Source organism: Elaeis guineensis, chromosome 7, assembly GCF_000442705.2.
Source record: "Elaeis guineensis isolate ETL-2024a chromosome 7, EG11, whole genome shotgun sequence".
NCBI lineage: Eukaryota > Viridiplantae > Streptophyta > Magnoliopsida > Arecales > Arecaceae > Elaeis > Elaeis guineensis.
In genome coordinates this window covers 71543063-71562019 of record NC_025999.2, presented here as the reverse complement: position 1 = coordinate 71562019, position 18957 = coordinate 71543063, and the positions used below count along the sequence as shown (strand labels likewise).

The 18957-nt window shown below is 38.0% G+C and overlaps 1 protein-coding gene across 4 annotated transcripts; it reads right to left on the bottom strand.

Annotated features, from left to right (window-relative positions):
- Positions 1–1366: 1366 nt before the first annotated feature.
- LOC105049016 (palmitoyl-acyl carrier protein thioesterase, chloroplastic) lies at positions 1367–8659 on the bottom strand. 4 transcript variants are annotated; one of them, XM_010928551.4, is made up of 6 exons: positions 7944–8654; positions 6569–6702; positions 2565–2678; positions 2326–2497; positions 2167–2235; positions 1367–1767 (listed from the first exon to the last, which is right to left on the bottom strand). In XM_010928551.4, exons 1-6 carry the CDS (start codon positions 8352–8354, stop codon positions 1519–1521), a joined length of 1149 nt encoding a protein of 382 aa, XP_010926853.3. In that variant the 5' UTR covers positions 8355–8654; the 3' UTR covers positions 1367–1518. The 4 variants fall into 4 exon arrangements, with proteins under 4 accessions (XP_010926853.3, XP_073117366.1, XP_073117364.1 ...); XM_073261265.1 differs by having other exon boundaries at positions 1630–1767; positions 2334–2497; positions 7944–8655; XM_073261263.1 differs by lacking the exon at positions 1367–1767 and adding an exon at positions 1879–2042 and having other exon boundaries at positions 2334–2497; positions 7944–8659.
- Positions 8660–18957: the final 10298 nt, after the last annotated feature.

The window sequence follows — 18957 nt, the reverse complement described above, 5'->3', positions numbered from 1 at the left end:
TTTTTGAAAAATATACATAAGTAGATAAAAAAATACTAAATCGCATAATAAAATTTATACTTTATAAACTTGCTATTTTCGTTAAAAATGTTCATGAAACCAATTCCATAATAAAGCATGTCATATTACATATATTGATTCTTTATTTTTAAAAAAATATAACTTTATCATTGGTAAGTCTTATGCATTGAGAATATGATAGTTTGTAAATTAATAATGGATATAAAATTTATTTAGCCCATCCTTTTTAGATCTTCAAGCTTTACTAATCCTATTTTATATATAAAATATATAATTATTTTTTATTTAATAAATTAATAAAATTAAATAATAAGAAAAGGAGATCGTTGATTCGGAGCATTAGTATGGTCAGAGCCTACAGTACTTGGAGACTGGACTTTGAACTACGTTGCCTTGGTCGCTTTAGAGAGAGAAAGACAGGAAAAAAACCAAGAGAGAAGAGACGTGTCCTTCTACCTTTTTCCTTCCTTTTTCCCCTTGTTTTCTTCTTTGGCAAAAAGAGGGGAAGAACAGGAGGGTGGTCAGTGGCCGGAGGAGCGGGGACTGGCGGCGGCGGCGGCGGCAGCAGAACCAGGAGCCTGGTAGCAGGTAGTCAGTGGCGACGACCGGCAGAAAGGCGCGTGGAAATCAGTCAAAACAGAGCCGGACAGGGGTAGAAACGGGGGTTTCTCTTTTCGATTGACTTCCAGCTAAATCGAAGGCCGTGGGTTTGGTTTGAAGCTTTAGGAAGAAGATAAAAGCAAAGAGCAGAGAGGTTGGGGTTGACCTTAGCTCCGACGAGCTTCTTCGGCCTCGAATTCTGGCGGCCACAGTAATAGGAAACAGCGGATTCAAAGGGAAAAAGGAAGAACGAGAGAGGAAGAGGCTCTTTTTTTTTTTGGTGGGACATGGTCCGAGTCAGTGATGGGCTGGTCCATCACATACACTGCAAATCTTTACATAGCTCTGAGCTTCTGCTTTACCTGCAGCTTGCAAGGAAATGTCTTCACAGATAGAAATTATTTTCCTTCCAACCATATTGTTGAGAGCTTCATTATATAAAAGGTATCCATTTATTTGTTATTTGTAAAAGAGTATTCCAATATATAGAGTGGGAAAGACTAGTAACACTGGTAAATCAGGTGGTAAAAAAGAAGATGGCCTGTACTAGGACAGTGCTTTGAACCATCTCCATATTTAAAAATATGATTTACTTTTCTACGATATGCTCACAATTTATTATCTGCCGTTCTTTTCTTTTAACAAAGTATTCTATGTTGATCTTGATGTAGTTTGGAGGATTAACTCCCAACCTTGTGATATGATGCTCAAATTAATAACAGATGTGCTGTGCAATGCACTGATGGAACAAAACAACTGAAATATTTGAGAGTTGCACTACAAAAATGTGCAAGTTCAAGCTCTCATGAGCAAAGAATAACGAACATGGGACAAGAAAAGAGAATCATGAAAGGTTGCTGTTGTAAAGAAACTTAGATTTGCTGTTGAAGAACATAGTCATGCTTGCTGTTTGCGTCGCCATTCTGCCCTTGCTCTTATCACCTCGGCTTTATCCTCTTGCAAGCGAAGCAGGTGGGTGCTTCCCAAATCTGGTTTGCATAAACTTGTTCTAGTAGCGTTTTCCTCAGTGTCGCTTGTTGTCATGCTTGTGAGGGACTCCAGCAACTGAGATTGCCGGCATTCACGACGGTACTGCAATGTGATGCTTGTGAGATGGTATTCCTCTAACACATTCATCGGCACACTCTGCACGAGGTGGTAGATTGCTGCAGTTAGTGGACATTCTGCTGGTGTTCAATCTGTACCTCAACTGAATATTCTTTTTATGGACTAGTGAAGCATTTCCTGGGCTTAAAGGATGCTAATGTTATAACACATCACATTAGTTTTTATATAGAGAATTCACACTTAGCAGAAATAGCAACATATATTTCTTCTGTAAATGTATTGCTCTCCTTTCAGAAATATGGTGGAAATGCCACCTTGTAGGTCTGAATGCCGAACCTTGCCCCAGTGATGCACTGAGGAGAGAGAGTATTAGTGTAATGAATGTAGAAAAATATTGCCCCTTTTTCCTGAGGAAATTTTTGTCATTTGCATGTGTAATAAAGTAGGCATATCTACTTAGTTCAGATAAGAACATACCTCCAAGATCCACCCGATATATTTGACATTGTTCACATGCTGATTGACATCCATATCGCTCCATCTTGGCTAAATTATATAGACGAAATGGTTAATGATGTTAATTACCTGTAAGATACTCTCATTCTACTGATTATCTAAAGAAATCACAGCACTTACTGCTAAACCTGATATTATGTTCTCTGCTGTTTCATCGGTGAGCTTGTCAATTTTGTCTTCACTGCTTTCATGAATAACTTTTCTGTCCAAATAGAAGGGTCTAACTTCTTCCTTCACCTGTTCAGGTATCTTAGATAACATTCTTGTTTCTCTATTCATCATTACCCACTTGCTGCATGAATGGAAAAGAAACAGTTGAGCTAAGAGTAGCTTTAAGATATGAGGTAAGGTTTCAGCACCTTGTAGCTCTTGCTATTATCCTTTTGGTGTTGTAGTCCCGGATGATCCAGTCTCTACGCATCCCATTTTTCCCAGATGCTGCAACCCAAGTATCAATCTCAACCACATCTCCCCTGTCATGTGTCATTTTACCTATATCAGTATTATATGAATTCCAGTTACATGGTAAAAGTGCATTTAAATTTCAAGGTGTTCAGCAAATCCTGAATTACTGAAGCATATCTACAGGTCTATGCTCTGTCATCCTACACTCCCAGAATCACATAATATTCATTATCATCAGAAATTTAGAATTACAATCACCTCAAATTATATGTGTCTGCTGCCTCTAATCTTACAGTTATCCTGTTTAATTGATTCATTTGCTACCTCAAATTTCGAATGTATGTTCTATCAATTCTAAGGTAACTTTGGTAAGACTTGTTGAAATGATATATTAGTAAGATTGACCATATATCTCTAGCATGTTTGAAAAATTGCGGCTATATTGCTTTTGTAATGGTCTGGTTAATAATCTTTGCCTAAGCAACAATGGTCTCTCGTGCTTGAATAGTGCAAGCTATAAACTTCTTGTTATATTGTACTATCTAGATCACTAATTGAAATCCATGGATGTTACTTTTCACTGATTATGGCTCTACACTATTTTGGTTGTGAAACTGAAACCTCTGCAGTCCATGCAGGGTATATGTTTCTTTCTTTATTTTTCTTTTCTTTTTGGAGAGAGAGAGAGAGAGAGAGAGAGGGAGAGAGATGGGGCAAAGACAACTCCACCAATACATTTTAAGAAGTGAGAAATGAAAGCAAGCGTTAAGGAAAGCACAAGGCTTTAACATGATATAGGTGGACTTGGGCATTTGGAGAACTTCTAAACCACTCCATTAACCCATTTAAAAATTTAGGGTATCTGAAAATCCAAATAATAATTTTTACTAATTTTTTGGATGAGATTTTGGATTGTTACAGATGGTATCATAGTGCATCCGCCCCACAATCTGTATGAATTAGAAGACACTGCAGCATGAGCTTACTATAGGTCGATAGTGGCATTTCTGTTTAGATTTGATTGGATTTTGGACTTTTGGCCTAGTAAAAATAGACTTCTGTGTGGGCATAGTTTTGGTCCTATATCAGGTTTTTTGATGGAAAGGGGAGTAATATTCCACCCAGTTTCATGTGCATTGGTGTGTCAATTGAAGAGGTACGGTGGACGAAAAAGGTGGAAATTCTCAATTTCAAGGTGGGTCCCCCGGCAAAGGTGTGATGCGGAGATCTCAAACTGGTGTAAGTGATAATGGTGCAAAACACCTCGGCGATTTTTATCCGCTTTCAGACAAAGCCCGAGGTGTGTTTTCTCATGGACCAATATGAACAGTTCTCAGCACTCCCCATTCATGCTGGGATGTACTTGTTTTCCCATTCTTTGTTTTGTCTTCCTTCTTCTTCCATCTTCTTTCTTCTTCATCTATTTTTTACCTTCCATGGTCCTATATTGATTATGCACGGAAGAGATGTCGAATATACAGGGGCTAATAAACATAAATAATACCTTCTAATTAGGTTTTTTGGTTGAGATACTGGATTATTATACATTCTCTCATTATAATCCACCAAGCTCTATTATTTTTTGAAGTTTTATCCACAGAATATTATAGAACAGTTATCAGCACTTCCCATGCATACCGCGATGTACTTGTTTTCCCATTCTTTAGTTGTTTTGTCTTCCTTGTTTTTCCATCTTCTTTCTTCTTCTTTTTTTTTTGCCTCCCATGATCCTATATTGGTTATGCACCAGAGTGATGTTGAATACACAAAGGCCAATGACCCTAAATAATATCTTCTAATTAGTCTTTTTGGTTGAGGATCCTGGATCGTCACACATTCTCTCGGTATAATCCACCAAGGTCTACTATTTCTTAAAGTTTTATCCACAGAATATTCAATAATATATAATCAGGAATTGATTATATAATCAGGAACTGATTATATAATATATAATCATCAAAAAGATTATTACCATGTGAAAATAAAACGATGGAACTTGTGGTATGCCAAAATCCAAATACCATAATAAATAAAAAAGAAGCACATGCTGTATGGAAGAGGTGCTGAAAGTTGAAAAGATACTGTTTGTCCACAAAGGATTTTCATATTGTAGGAAATGTAGATCATTACCAAAATGATCAAGCTTATGGTTATTATTTTCATTGAATTTATATATCATTTTCATTGCAAGTTGAAGATGATTTTGTCATACACACAGATGTAGCCAAGATGAGTGAACTAAAAGGCAAGCATCAGTGAAGAATACGTACATTAATTACCGAGGTGTGGAAAATGAAGAGGACCTTGTCCTACATCCACCTGCAGGTCATTGGTTTCGTGAAACAAACTTTCTATGAGACACGGTTGTGATGAAGCATGACTCTTTTTTCCCTCTTTATTTTCATGCATCTAGCTGTTCCTGTACTTGATTTATCTGCTCCAATTTTTTCAGGTATTCTTGTTTATTTTGACCATTTCCATGGTCTCTACATATACAGGTAAAGGGAAGAGTGATCAAAGGGGCAACATGCATGAGATTTGTATAGATGCATAGGAGAGATGCTTTGCTGATGTTACATACTCATGCTTTCAGTGATAGAGGAAGAATTTATATTGCAATAGAAGGGCCTGCAAATTTTGTGTATGATAAATTTTGGCCAGTTATAAGGATTTAATACTAGCATATCCAGGAAAGGAATGATAAAGCTGAGAATTATGAGTTTTATATATTGGAAAATTTAAAGGACAAAGTGGAGAATAAGATAATTAGAAGATAGAGGAGGGGCATTAATAGACCTATCATATAACCATTAGAGAAAATTTGAACATGTATACTGAAAATTTTGAAAGTCTGGCAAGGAGGGCGCTAGGAATCGTAAAAACAGTGGTGGGGAGGTAGGTAGGGATGGAGGGAAGGGGGGAGAGAGAGAGAGAGAGTGGATGGCCGGGCGAAGGATTATGAAGGGAAGTTGTAAGAAAGGGTGTAAACAGCTCTGGAAATGTACAATGCTGTGCATATGAGAGAGGATAGTGATAATATCAATTGCTTTGATACTGCCTAGAGATGTGGAAAGGTTTTTTTTTTTTTTTTTGCATCATGCACATTAGCTTTTTCACTACTTGGACATGTGCAATGCACGTGCTTATAAAGAAATAGTGAAAATATAAAAATGCTTTATATTTGGAGCTCTTGTGGAAAGGTTTTAAGGGAAAAAAAAAATCTAGCATTTGAACCCTTGACCTCTCAAAGACAAGCCCCTGAGGGTGAACACCAAACAACATTTGTTGGTAACGCTACTAAAGAAAGTTTGGCAATCCTTTTCTTTTTTTTTGATGAAAGAAAATTTGGCAATCCTTGTGTTCTTACCGGAAAAAAAAAAAAAAGAAACTTGCATTGTAGTTTGGCAATTATTGCAAACATGGAGTCAAAACAAGGTCAGAGTTCCACACATAGGGGTTTATATTATAGTTGTAGGTATATAATTGGTGGCAAATAATAATTCATATAGCTGAACCTGGATGATCATTACCGGGGTTAATGGTTATAGTGGTTTCCAATGTTCTGTCTAATCTAACCTTTTTTTATTCTGCTGTATGTGTGTTCTGTCAAGATTACAAAATTCAATATTCTACAACTTTTACGATCTCCTTTGGTTCAAACAATGTTGACTTTTTCTTGCAAGTGGCAATTTAGAAAGAAAATGGTTTTGAGGTGGGTTTTGGTTACTTGTAGGTGCTTCAGTGAGGCATTTGTTTCCTTAGATTGGAGGATAGTAATGGCTCTTCACGTAATTAAATTAGAAGACCAACATATTAACACATGCTGATCGTGAAGTTAACATTCTACAAGGAAGATGGAATTAAATGTACTGCAGGATAGGGGGAAAATGATAAAGTTGAAAGATTTCAGAAGAAAGATATGAATGAAATATAAGCAATAAGGAAAAGACAAGCATACCAGCGGCTGTACTTGTCAACTTGGATGTTTATACGAGTGACAACCCATATGAGTTTCCTTAGGTTCATCTCATGGGTTGCACCAAACCCATCACTGGCAAGGCCAGAGCTCATCACATGGTTCAGAGCTGTCTCCTGCTCTTCGTAGTAATCACCAGCATGAAAGGTCTAGTTAGTCACTTGCCAAAGGCATAAAAACCAACACAGTGTCCTTGGCAGACTAGAATTCCAGCAAAAGACTCATATCACAGCATAAGAAAAGCTAGGTGCTTATGTGAATGCTTATTTTTTCACTTCTTATTTAATTTATTTTGCTGACATAGAGTTTGTTACTTTTGGATGTTGGAACCATTGTACAGAGTACTATTTCACCACATTTCAAAATGTCTTATATTATTCTTAAAAAATATAAATGAAAAACCCAAAAGGATGTCATAAATGGTTTACTATACTTGGTAGATACAGAGATTATATGTTATTATTCATGAATGATTGATGTTTAGAATTCTCTATATTGCAAATAAATTTGACAATTTAGGCAAACAAAGAAACACTTCCTTATCCATGTTTAAACACGAAAACATCTGAATGAGAAATTTAGAGTTAGCTGTCATAGTTAGGCTTCTAAACTCAGCCACGGTTTGGAATTACAATGATCAGTCCGATATATGTCTGCATCTTGCCGGAATATTGGTTTTTTTTCTTTTGTTTGTTGGCTTTGGTTCACCAGCACCAACTGCTTGGCATTATTGCATGGACCATTATCTACTTTTTATTTTCTTTTCTTTTCAATGGTAGTAATGGACGTAAAAAATTTTCAGCACACTTGAATTCTAAATTACAAATGTGCCTGCTATGTCTTAGGAAAGATTATTTAGCCAGCATAATCTCTTCAATGAATGCTAAATATCAAATTTTGAGATATCTATATATAGAACACAAGTCCAGTATATAAAATACAAGAGCCTTGATTAATGCTGATGATAGTCATGAAAAGTCCGTGAGGAGACTTCTTAAATCCCACCCCAATTTGATTTTACTGAAACAGAAACAAAAATCACATCCAAATTTAGCGTACATTTCAGAGTTCAGATTAATAAAAAATTTAATGAGAAAAAATCTAAACTCCAATATTTTTCAGCTGTCGGAGCATTGCTTCTTTCAGATAATCTTTCCACTTAAATCAATCATGGACATCACAAATGCATGCATGTATGTTGGAGTCCCAGCTGTATGCTTTATGTTGCAAACTATTCATTAACTATATATATATATAACAGCATCTTCCTCAGAGCTATGTGATGTACAATTAATTAGGAGGTTTTGATGATAAAGAGGAGACTACATGTCTCCATGGTGAGGGGCCAAAAGCCTACCTGAAGTAGATTCATAAGTGTCTCCATTGTGGCAGTCTCGTCAGGCCCAATCTCATAGGACCTGATCACAAATGCCTGTCTGTAAACAAACCTATCCTCCACAAACCTTCCAAGCTTAAAGGAATCAACAGAGACCATCCCACCCCCATCCTCAGCCCCCAACCCCATACCCCTCCCCACATACAAAGAAGCATCACTCCCATGCACCACCCCATTAACCTTCCTCCCATTAACCGTATCGACACTCACTTGATAACCATCACCATCACCTTTCACACATAAGCCCCGCACTTCTCTCTTCCTCGCCCAACCCACAACCACACCAACCTTTGGAACTCCCTCTATCTTCCCAGCCTCCCACCTGCGAAGGCACAAACTGATGCTGCTGCTCCTTGCAGTCGTTGCCATCATCACAGGCCTCTATCATCGGTTTAGAGAAGAACCCATGAAGAAAATGTCTTTGGTGGATGTGGGTATGACCTTTTCTATGTAGGAAGATGAATGGTGAGTGAGTGGATGCAACAAATTCATTAGAAGAAAAGAAAGCATGGAAAGATAATATTCTTAAGGCCTTTCTAAGGGAAGGAAAAGAGAGGGATAAGTAAGGTTAAGCTTGTAGGAAGAAGGATTTAGAGGAGAGGGGGAGGAGGGGGAGTGCAGCTCAACCACTTGAATGGGTGGTGGGGAGGAATGGTGGGGGAGGGCTCCATTGATAGACCGCACGCAATTGTAGTAGATTGAGTGGTGTTATGCGATGGTATATACGAGAGACAAGGGGATATCAGAGAAAGGAGGCTAGGAATGCCAAACGAGGAAGATTAGACATATGGATTAGGCTGACGCTTTATAGCTCACCCGCCCCTCCAACCAAAATATTAAAGATTAAATTTTCTACTATTAGATCCACCAAACGTTGAGTAAAATACTTGTCTGAATTTTCAACATGGGACAACTATGTTATTTATTGTTGCATATGACCCTTCTAAAATATTTTTAATCTATACTTTTGCATGGAAAAAATTGATGGGACTTCCCATATTTCTTCTCAAGTTTGGTGTGGATATTTGGCTTCAACAAACATGACCTGTGGCCATGATGATTGTTCTAAAGCAACCATTTTCCTAAAGTTGTGAACCTTATATATGGTCGAAAAAGACTACATGCATCGTTGGATAAACGTGAGTTTTGTGGAGAGCAAATCAGAGAGATACCAGCTCGTCTCTTTTTTTAAATGATCCAACAAGGATAACCACAATCGGGTTTGGGTTGTATCTTTCATGCAAATAAAATGATTCGCCTTTTTGTCACGCTGTGCACCATGGGATCGCGGTGCAATGGCCACTACGAGATCCATGCAGGCAGATGAAGAGAGAGTTCGGAGTGCTTTGAAATTTTTGCAAGATAAGATCCAACGGTTGATGTTGTGAACAAAGGATCAATCATTCTTTCATGCAGAAGATAAAACCCAAATCCACTACAATCATGGTAGTTGAGTCAGATTTTTGCCAGCGGGAAGAAGCTTTAGGAGCCAATTAATAATGGGCACACCAAAAAATTTCTTGGGCCCATGAATGATGGGCTGGCAACTCATTATTAACACCACCACCGTCATCTGTGTATGGTGCGGTAACACCATACAGCCAAATGAACCTCTTTGGGTGCACCTAACCGGCTCCTCACAAACATTTTATGTTTTTTTTTTTTTTTTTTGATGGAAAAGGAGGTTGCACCGCCCTTGATATATATATTAAGATAATAGTAAATTAACAGATGATGGAAAGAGAGGGTTTGGGTTCATGTCCAAACCGAACAGGTTTGGTGCAGGTACAGGCTTCCAGATTACAGGTTAGAATGATTGTAACTGAGTGAGCTATCAGTTTTCGAGGTATCAGGTTTCAGTTGCTTTAGATTCAGGTTTACAGTGATAATGTTTACAGGTCACAGTATCTATGTGCTGATCTAGGTGCAGATTGTGTTTGGATTAGATTAAAGTTGTTGGTCCTAGATGAGGGCATAACATTAGTCCATAGTGCTGGTGTTGCTGGGACTCGTCAAAATGTTAGGAGTATCAGCTCCTCCTGTCAGCGTCTGCTATCAGGTTTTCAGTGTCTGCTGCTTTCAGTTTCCAATAGTGCTCTCATACCATTCAAGATATCCCAGATGGAAGAAGCAGAATCATCCCCTGCGACATGGCCAGCCCAAGATAGGAAGAGTTGAGCAACTTGTTTGGCCACAAAATTTGGTAAATAGGCATGGTATTCAAAGCATCATTTGTTGTGCTCCTTCCATAATGTCCATTGAGTAATGGTAATCAGAATATCCATTCCTTTCAGCAGAGGCTGCACAGGTTTGTTTGTACGCCACGAATTCCACAGGAGGAATTGGTTTTGTGGAGGGCCTGGAATTGAAAATTTTTTAGAAGTATGGACTAAACTGATGGAGAGAATGAACATTGGAGCAGGAGATGATCAACCGTTTCTGCATGCAGACCACATAAGGAACAACTCTCTGTACCTCTGCATCCCTTCTTGATGAGCAGGTTAGATTTTGTTTGAATTCGGTCATGGAAGCAGAGAAAGGTGAAGTATTTGACCTTCTCTGGCACTCCAATTTTCCAAACAATTGTACTAAAAAATGGCCTCACTCCGCCATCTAATAGAAATCTGTAACAACGCTTGGTTGAGACTATTTGGGAACCATTTCCATTCTAATGTGTCCTGTTTATCCATGATTTGTATTGTAAATAGTTCTTGAACTAGAGATGATTGTCCTAAGTTAGGATCACATGGCAGAAGGAACTGCCAGCTACCTATATTCCTGAATAGAGTATAAGCTTCTGCCACTGAAATATCCTTCATGAGTGAGAGTGTCACGCCCCAAATCCAACACCTGAGTTGGGCACATGACACGGCCACACAAACCCTAGAGCAGCACTCTAGGATCATGTAAGGCCTAAAATTTAACACTTCAAAATTTTAAATAACCAATTAAATACCAAATCAATCAACCGATGTCATAGCTTCAAATCGAATGTAAACTTATTCAATACAACCATTCAAATGTTCTTTGGCATCAGAGAATTTAAACTAACTAAATTACTAAAAGCTTCAGTTCTCATTTACTCTCGCCCAAACCACCACTCTAAGCATCCTGTGAGTCTGAAAAAAAAAAAAAAGAAGAAGATATGAGCTTCTCCAGCTCAGTAAGAATCACTACACATGTACATCAAGCCAGTAAATAAAATTAATATTTCTAAAACCAATGCAATTGAGAAATCTTCTAGGTATACAATAACTGGAATAATGTCACAAATATGCATATGTATCATCATATATCATCAGATGAAATCTTTATTCATTATTGAATTTCATATTAAATATTGTATCTTCTCACATTTTCGGTCTTTCAATGTTTTATCCCTTTTTGGCTTTGGACTAACCAGGATTATGCGACGATCTTTTATTCGGATCGATTTCTGTGATCTTCCTCGGATCGAACTATTTATGATCTTTCTCGGATCAAGTGGCTATGATCTTTCTCGGATCAAATCATTCATGATCTTTCTCGAATCAAGTTCTTCCACACATAAACCTGTGGAGGCTGTTCCAGGCATAAGCTCCTGGCAAGCTATTCCACATGACAAGGCCAGTCCAAACCACATTTCTCTTTCTCTTTATTTTTCATGAAATTATAATATTTGACTTCATTAATCAATTCAAATTTTGCAGTGTACTCAAAATAAACATGTCATAACTATATAATCATGCCATCATATGCGTTGACGAAAGTATATTCATGCTCGCAACCACACAAGTAAATATCAACATTTTACATATGATAATTTCATTGATCTCAAATTCAACAATGCAAAACTAACAGTAAAATAATATATACATGTGATGATGATCATGTATAATGATTCTTACCTCGATAAATGAGAATTCAAATTCACAGCCTTATAGTCAGAAAATCAAACCCTACTCGTTGTCCCCCTGGTCGTTGGACTGTTCTCCTATCAAACAAAAAAAATAAATTAATTTAACCAAATAATTTTTTTTTTCTATATTTATTGAGGTTATCTGACTCATACCCATGTCCCCCCCTTTATATATATATATATATATTTATATATTTTTATTTTTATTCATTATTTTTATTTATTTAATATATATATATATGTGTATATATGTATATATATATATATATTATTATTATTTTTTTTTTTATTTGGAGAAGAGAGAAGAGGCTTCTTCTTCTTCTCTTCCTCATGTTCGAAAACAGGGAACCCGAACCCCATTCGAACGTCTCCCTTCATCCTGACCAAGAGAGCACCTCCGGCCACCTTCCCCGGCAACGTCCCGACGCCGGCGATGCTACCGTGTCGGCGGCAGTGCCACCCTCCTTGTTGCCGGCGGCAGAGAAGGAAGAAAAAAATCACACAAACAGGGTATCCCTGTTTGAGCCCGAACCGGCACCTCGCCGGCTTCCGAACACCCCATGGCCGGAGAGACTAAACCGAAAGGGAGGAAGAAGGAACATACCTTGTTCCGACGGCCAAAAACAGCTCCGGCGACCCCTTTTCTTCCGATCAACCACCACGGTATATCTTTGAGAAAAATCTCTCAAATCCCTTGATTTACTTCAAAATTTTTGTTGTAAATTCCTAAAGGAAGGATGGGGGATCTTATAATGGAGGTTTCCTACCCTAGCCGGACTCTTTGAGTCTGATTTTGTCAGAATCGTGAAGGAAGAAGACTCCGGCTAGGAGTCTTCCTCCTCCTCTGATTTTTTTTTTTTTTGTGTTGTTGGGCCGTCTGGGCTACAGGCCCAAGTAACTGGGCTGCTACAATCTCCCCCCTTTAAAAAAAATTTCGTCCTCAAAATTTACATACCTGAGTTTTTAAAGAGTTGTGGATACTTGATCTTCATTTCTGTCTCGAGTTCCCATGTAGCTTCTCTCTCGCTGTGATTGCTCCATTGGATCTTCACATAAGGAATAATTCGATGTCGTAACACCTGATCTTTTTTGTCAACAATCCGTACTGGATATTCTTCATAAGTCATATCCTTCTGAATACACAAAGGTTCATAACTCACCACATGACTTGGATCTGGAATATACTTCCTCAACATCGATACATGAAACACATCATGTACACCAGATAAAGCCAACGGTAATGCTAACCGATATGCAACCTCTCCAATCCTGTCTAAAATTTCAAAAGGGCCAATATACCTTGGACTCAACTTACCACGAACTCCAAATCTCATTACACCTTTAGTGGGAGAAACTTTTAGAAAAACATGATCGCCTACCTGAAATTCCAGCTCCCTTCTTCTATTATCAGCATAACTCTTTTGCCTGTTCTGAGCCATACGAAGTCGTTCCTGAATCATGTGTACTTTTTCCACTGTCTGCTGCACTATTTCTGGTCCCAACAGTTTTCTTTCTCCCACCTCATCCCAACAAATGGGTGATCTACATTTTCTTCCATATAATGCCTCGAAAGGAGCCATCTGAATGCTTGCTTGGTAGCTATTATTATAAGCGAACTCAACCAATGATAAGTGATTATCCCATGCTCCGCCTATGTCCATGACACAAGCCCTTAACATATCCTCTAGGATCTGTATGGTTCATTCTGATTGTCCGTCAGTTTGAGGATGAAAAGCTGTACTGAAACTTAACTTGGTTCCAAGGGCTTTATGAAGACTCTTCCAAACTGAGAAATAAATCTACTATCTCGATCTGACACAATAGTAACTGGTACTCCATGCAGTCGTACTATCTGCTCTATATACAAGCCTGCCAATCTTTCTAAGGAAAGACCAATCCGAAAGGGTAAGAAATGTGCTGATTTCGTCAATCGATCAACAATTACCCATACAGCATTATTATTTCGAAATGTTTTAGGTAATCCAGTCACAAAATCCATAGTAATATGCTCCCATTTCCACTGAGGAATAAGAAGAGACTGCAATGGTCCTGCTGGTCTTTGATGTTCAGCTTTTACTTGTTAACATACCAAACGTTGGGCTACAAATTGTGCAATATCCCTTTTCATACCAGACCACCAAAAATTTCTTTTCAAATCTTGGTACATTTTTGTGCTTCTAGGATGCATAGTGTAAGTCGAACAGTGAGCCTCCTCTAGGATCTCGTTCCTTAATCCTGAAATTTTGAGAACACATAGCCTGTTATCAAATCTCAATGACCCATCCTCATGCATCCAAAATTTTGTCTGTATACCGGATTTCACTGCCTCTATAACCTTTTGTAACTCTGCATCTTGCTTTTGAGCTACTTTAATCTTTTCAATCAAAGTAGGCTGTAGTACAAGATTTGCAAGTTGAAATTGAGAATCATGTATTCGTATTTCAATTCCTGATTTCTCCAAATCTAGCAATATAGGCTTTTGTGAGGTGATTAGAGCAGCCAATTCATCAAAAAATTTTCTACTTAGAGCATCGGCTACGACATTCGCCTTCCCGGGATGATAATTTATTATCAAGTCATAGTCCTTCAATAGTTCCAACCACCTTCTTTGCCTCAAATTTAACTTCTTCTGAGTAAAGATATATTTTAAACTTTTATGATCTGTGAAAATCTTGCAATGCTCCCCATATAAGTAATGCCTCCATATTTTTAGAGCAAAAACTATAGCTGCTAATTCTAGATCATGAGTAGGATAATTTCACTCATATAACTTCAATTGTTGAGAAGCATAAGCTATCACCTTTCCTTTTTGCATCAAAACACAACCAAGACCTTTACGAGAAGCATCGCTATAGATAGTGAAACCCTCTGTCCCGGATGGAATGGTTAAGATTGGAGCAGTCACTAATCGTCTCTTTAACTCTTGGAAGCTTTACTCACATTCATCTGTCCATTCAAACTTTATCTGTTTCTGTGTTAGACGAGATAGAGGCATGGCAATACTAGAGAAACCTTCCACAAACCTTTGATAATAGCCAGCTAATCCCAAAAAGCTGCGTATCTCTGATACGTTAGTAGGTCGGCTCCAGTCAACTACTACCTCCACTTTTCTTGGGTCAACTGAGATACCCTCTTTGGAGATGACATGCCCGAAAAAAGTAACACTGTTCATCCAAAATTCACATTTTTGTAGCTTTGCATACAGCTTCTTTTTCCTCAGAGTTTGTAATACAATTCTCAAATATTCTTCATGCTCGAGTGAGCTTTTCGAGTAAATCAAAATGTCATCAATAAATACAATTACAAATCGATCCAAGTATGATGCAAACACTCGATTCATAAGATCCATAAAGACTGTCGGTGCATTGGTCAGACCAAATGGCATGATCAAGAATTCATAATGCCCATATCTAGTTCGAAAGGCTGTTTTTGATATGTCTCCAGGCTGTATCTTCAACTGATGGTAGCCAGAACGAAGATCAATTTTTGAGAAGACCTGAACCCCTTGCAACTGATCAAACAGATCATCGATTCGTGGTAAAGGATATTTGTTTCGCACTGTTACCTTGTTTAATTCTCGATAGTCTATGCAAAGCCGAAGGCTACCATCTTTCTTCTTCACAAAAAGTACTGGAGCTCCCCAAGGTGACACACTAGGTCTAATGAATCCTTTATCCAACAACTTTTGTAATTGCTTCTGTAATTCCTTCAATTCTGCTGGAGCCATTCGATAAGGGACTTTAGAAACTGAGCTCGTACCAGAGATCAGGTCAATAGAAAATTCAATCTCTCGATCAGGAGGTAGTCCAGGCAGGTCATCTGAAAAAATATCAGAAAATTCTTTCACAATAGGGATATCTTCTAACTTGAGTTTCTCATTCTGAGTATCTAATACAGTGGCTAGAAATCCTTCGCATCCTTTTCTAAGAAATTTCTGAGCATGAATAGCTGAGATGAACTTCTGGTGAAAGAAAGGTTTAGTACTCTTAAAACTAAACTCTGACTGATCTGGAATTTGAAACATTATTGTCTTTTGGAAGCAGTCAACTGTAGCATGATATGCTGCTAACCAATCCATCCCCAAGATTAGATCAAAGTCCTTCATCTCTAAGACTAATAAGTCTGCTTTCATCTCTCTATCCTCAATACTCAGTACACAATCTTTGCAAATTGAATTAACCAAGATCACCTCTCCACTTGGTGTGCAGAGACAGAGATTATTTTCTAAAGGTGTAGGAGACATCTCATTGGTCTTCTTAATAAAACTAGTTGCTATAAAAGAGTGAGTAGCTCCAGGATCAAATAGAGCATAGACATTGTTGGATGCAATTTTGATCATACCTGTCATATATTCATTTCTCATTCAGGGCTATATGTCCTTATATATATAAGCATAAAATATTTCATGACATATATGTAAAAGAACTTTTAGGAGATCGATTCAGCACCTGTCACCACTGAATTAGAAGCATTTGCATCCTGTTGTGTAAGTGCATAGACTCGTCCATGGGTCTTTGATTTTTGTTGTCCCGCATCTTGTCCTTGTATATCTTGGGGTGCCCAATTTGCGGGGGTATTTTGATAATTTTGAGGCATCTGCAGACTCTGTACTCCTCCTCCACTGCGGTAAACAATTGCTTTATGACCATCTCGTCCACATTTGTAACATTATCCCCCGGGCCACGTACAATCTCGTCTAAAATGAGGTCCTCCACACCTATAGCATATAAGGCTCCCTTGAGGTTGTACTTTACCTTCAGTGGCAGTCTGGCTTGATTTTGGGATCTTTGGTTTGAAGGCTCTGCTACTTTGACCTTGAGAATCAATTGCTCGACCCCTTTTCTTCATACTTTTCTCTCTTGCTGCTTGAGCATCATTGAGTCCTTTTTCTATTATTAAGCATTTGTTTACGACTTCTTTATAAGTGGGCAGCTCAAAAATAGTCACCAGTTGTTGGATTCTCTCCCTTAACCCATTCTCAAATTTTCTGGCTCGAACATTTTCCTCAGCTATCAATGCAGGGGCATATCTCGATAATTCTTCAAATTTGGCTGCATATTGAGCAACTGTCATGTGGCCCTGCACCAGACGATCGAACTCTCAAAATTTTTGGAGTCGAATACTCTAGAAAAAATACTTCTCATAGAAAATCTTTCTAAATTCTTTCCATGTAAAAGGTACATCATTTGGCCCTAGCTTTCCAATTTTCATCTCCCACCAATCGGCTGCCTCACCTTGTAACATAAACGTGGCAAAAGTAACCTTGTCTTCAGCAGGACATCTCAAAGCATGGAAAACTTTCTCTATTGCTTTTAGCCAGCTTTCAGCTTCCATAGGATCTGAGGTCCCTGAGAATGCCGGTGGTGCATATTTTTTGAAGTCTAATAAATTGATCTGACGTTCATACTGATTTTCAGCTCTTTGTTGCTGTTGGGACTGTCGCTCCTGAAATATTTGTTGTATGATATGTTGTTGTTATCCCTGTTGCACCTCCAATATCCTCCTCATATCTTCCCTTGCAGCCACTTGTTGTTGAACCAGTACTTGCATTAACTGAGCTGCAGTAATTTGTTCCCCAAATTAAATTTCAGGTTCTTCTGGAGTTTCTTCCTCGGGAGTGACCTCTGCAGGCTCAGTAGGATGTTCTTGTTGTGGTGCATCATCATCCGATGAGGGTGGAGCATTTTCTTGTGGTGTAGCTGGCTCCCAAGCATTAGAGCCATCCACAAAATGAGTAGGTCTCCGATTTCGCCCACGCTCAGTCCCTCTTGCCATGACAACCTACACAGTTTCACTTGAGTCAAGAATTTAAGAATAATATTTCATATTAGTCAATTCCCATCTAAAAGTCTACCCATATACTCTCTCTCTAAAATAAACCTTAGGATTCCTAAACCTAGGCTCTGATACCACTCTGTCACGCCCCAAACCCAACACCTGAGTTGGGCACATGACACGGCCACACAAACCCTAGAGCAGCACTCTAGGATCATGTAAGGCCTAAAATTTAACACTTCAAAATTTTAAATAACCAATTAAATACCAAATCAATCAACCGATGTCATAGCTTCAAATCGAATGTAAACTTGTTCAATACAACCATTCAAATGTTCTTTGGCATCAGAGAATTTAAACTAACTAAATTACTAAAGGCTTCAGTTCTCATTTACTCTCGCCCAAACCATCACTCTAAGCATCCTGTGAGTCTGAAAAAAAAAATAAGAAGAAGATATGAGCTTCTCCAGCTCAGTAAGAATCACTACACATGTACATCAAGCCAGTAAATAAAATTAATATTTCTAAAACCAATGCAATTGAGAAATCTTTTAGGTATACAATAACTGGAATAATGTCACAAATATGCATATGTATCATCATATATCATCAGATGAAATCTTCATTCATTGTTGAATTTCATATTAAATATTGTATCTTCTCACATTTTCGATCTTTCAATGTTTATCCCTTTTTGGCTTTGGACTAACCAGGATCATGCGATGATCTTTTATTCGGATCGATTTCTGTGATCTTCCTTGGATCGAACTATTTATGATCTTTCTCGGATCAAGTGGCCGTGATCTTTCTCGGATCAAATTATTCATGATCTTTCTCGGATCAAGTTCTTCCACACATAAACCTGTGGAGGCTGTCCCAGGCATAAGCTCCTGGCAAGCTATTCCACATGACAAGGCCAGTCCAAACCACATTTCTCTTTCTCTTTATTTTTCATGAAATTATAATATTTGACTTCATTAATCAATTCAAATTTTGCAGTGTACTCAAAATAAACATGTCATAACTATATAATCATGCCATCATATGCGTTGATGAAAGTATATTCATGCTCGCAACCACACAAGTAAATATCAACATTTTACATATGATAATTTCATTGATCTCAAATTCAACAATGCAAAACTAACAGTAAAATAATATATACATGTGATGATGATCATGTATAATGATTCTTACCTCGATAAATGAGAATTCAAATTCACAGTCTTATAGTCAGAAAATCAAACCCTACTCGTTGTCCCCCTGGTTGTTGGACTGTTCTCCTATCAAACAAAAAAATAA

Excerpts from the sequence above, each read along its gene's own strand:
- LOC105049016 (XM_010928551.4), bottom strand. The coding sequence starts at position 8,354 with ATGATGGCAACGACTGCAAGGAGCAGCAGCATCAGTTTGTGCCTTCGC. Across the intron at positions 2,236-2,325 it reads ACATAATATCAGGTTTAGCA|CCAAGATGGAGCGATATGGA; the intron begins GTAAGTGCTGTG and ends TATATAATTTAG. Across the intron at positions 1,768-2,166 it reads ATATCGGGTGGATCTTGGAG|AGTGTGCCGATGAATGTGTT; the intron begins GTATGTTCTTAT and ends CACCTCGTGCAG.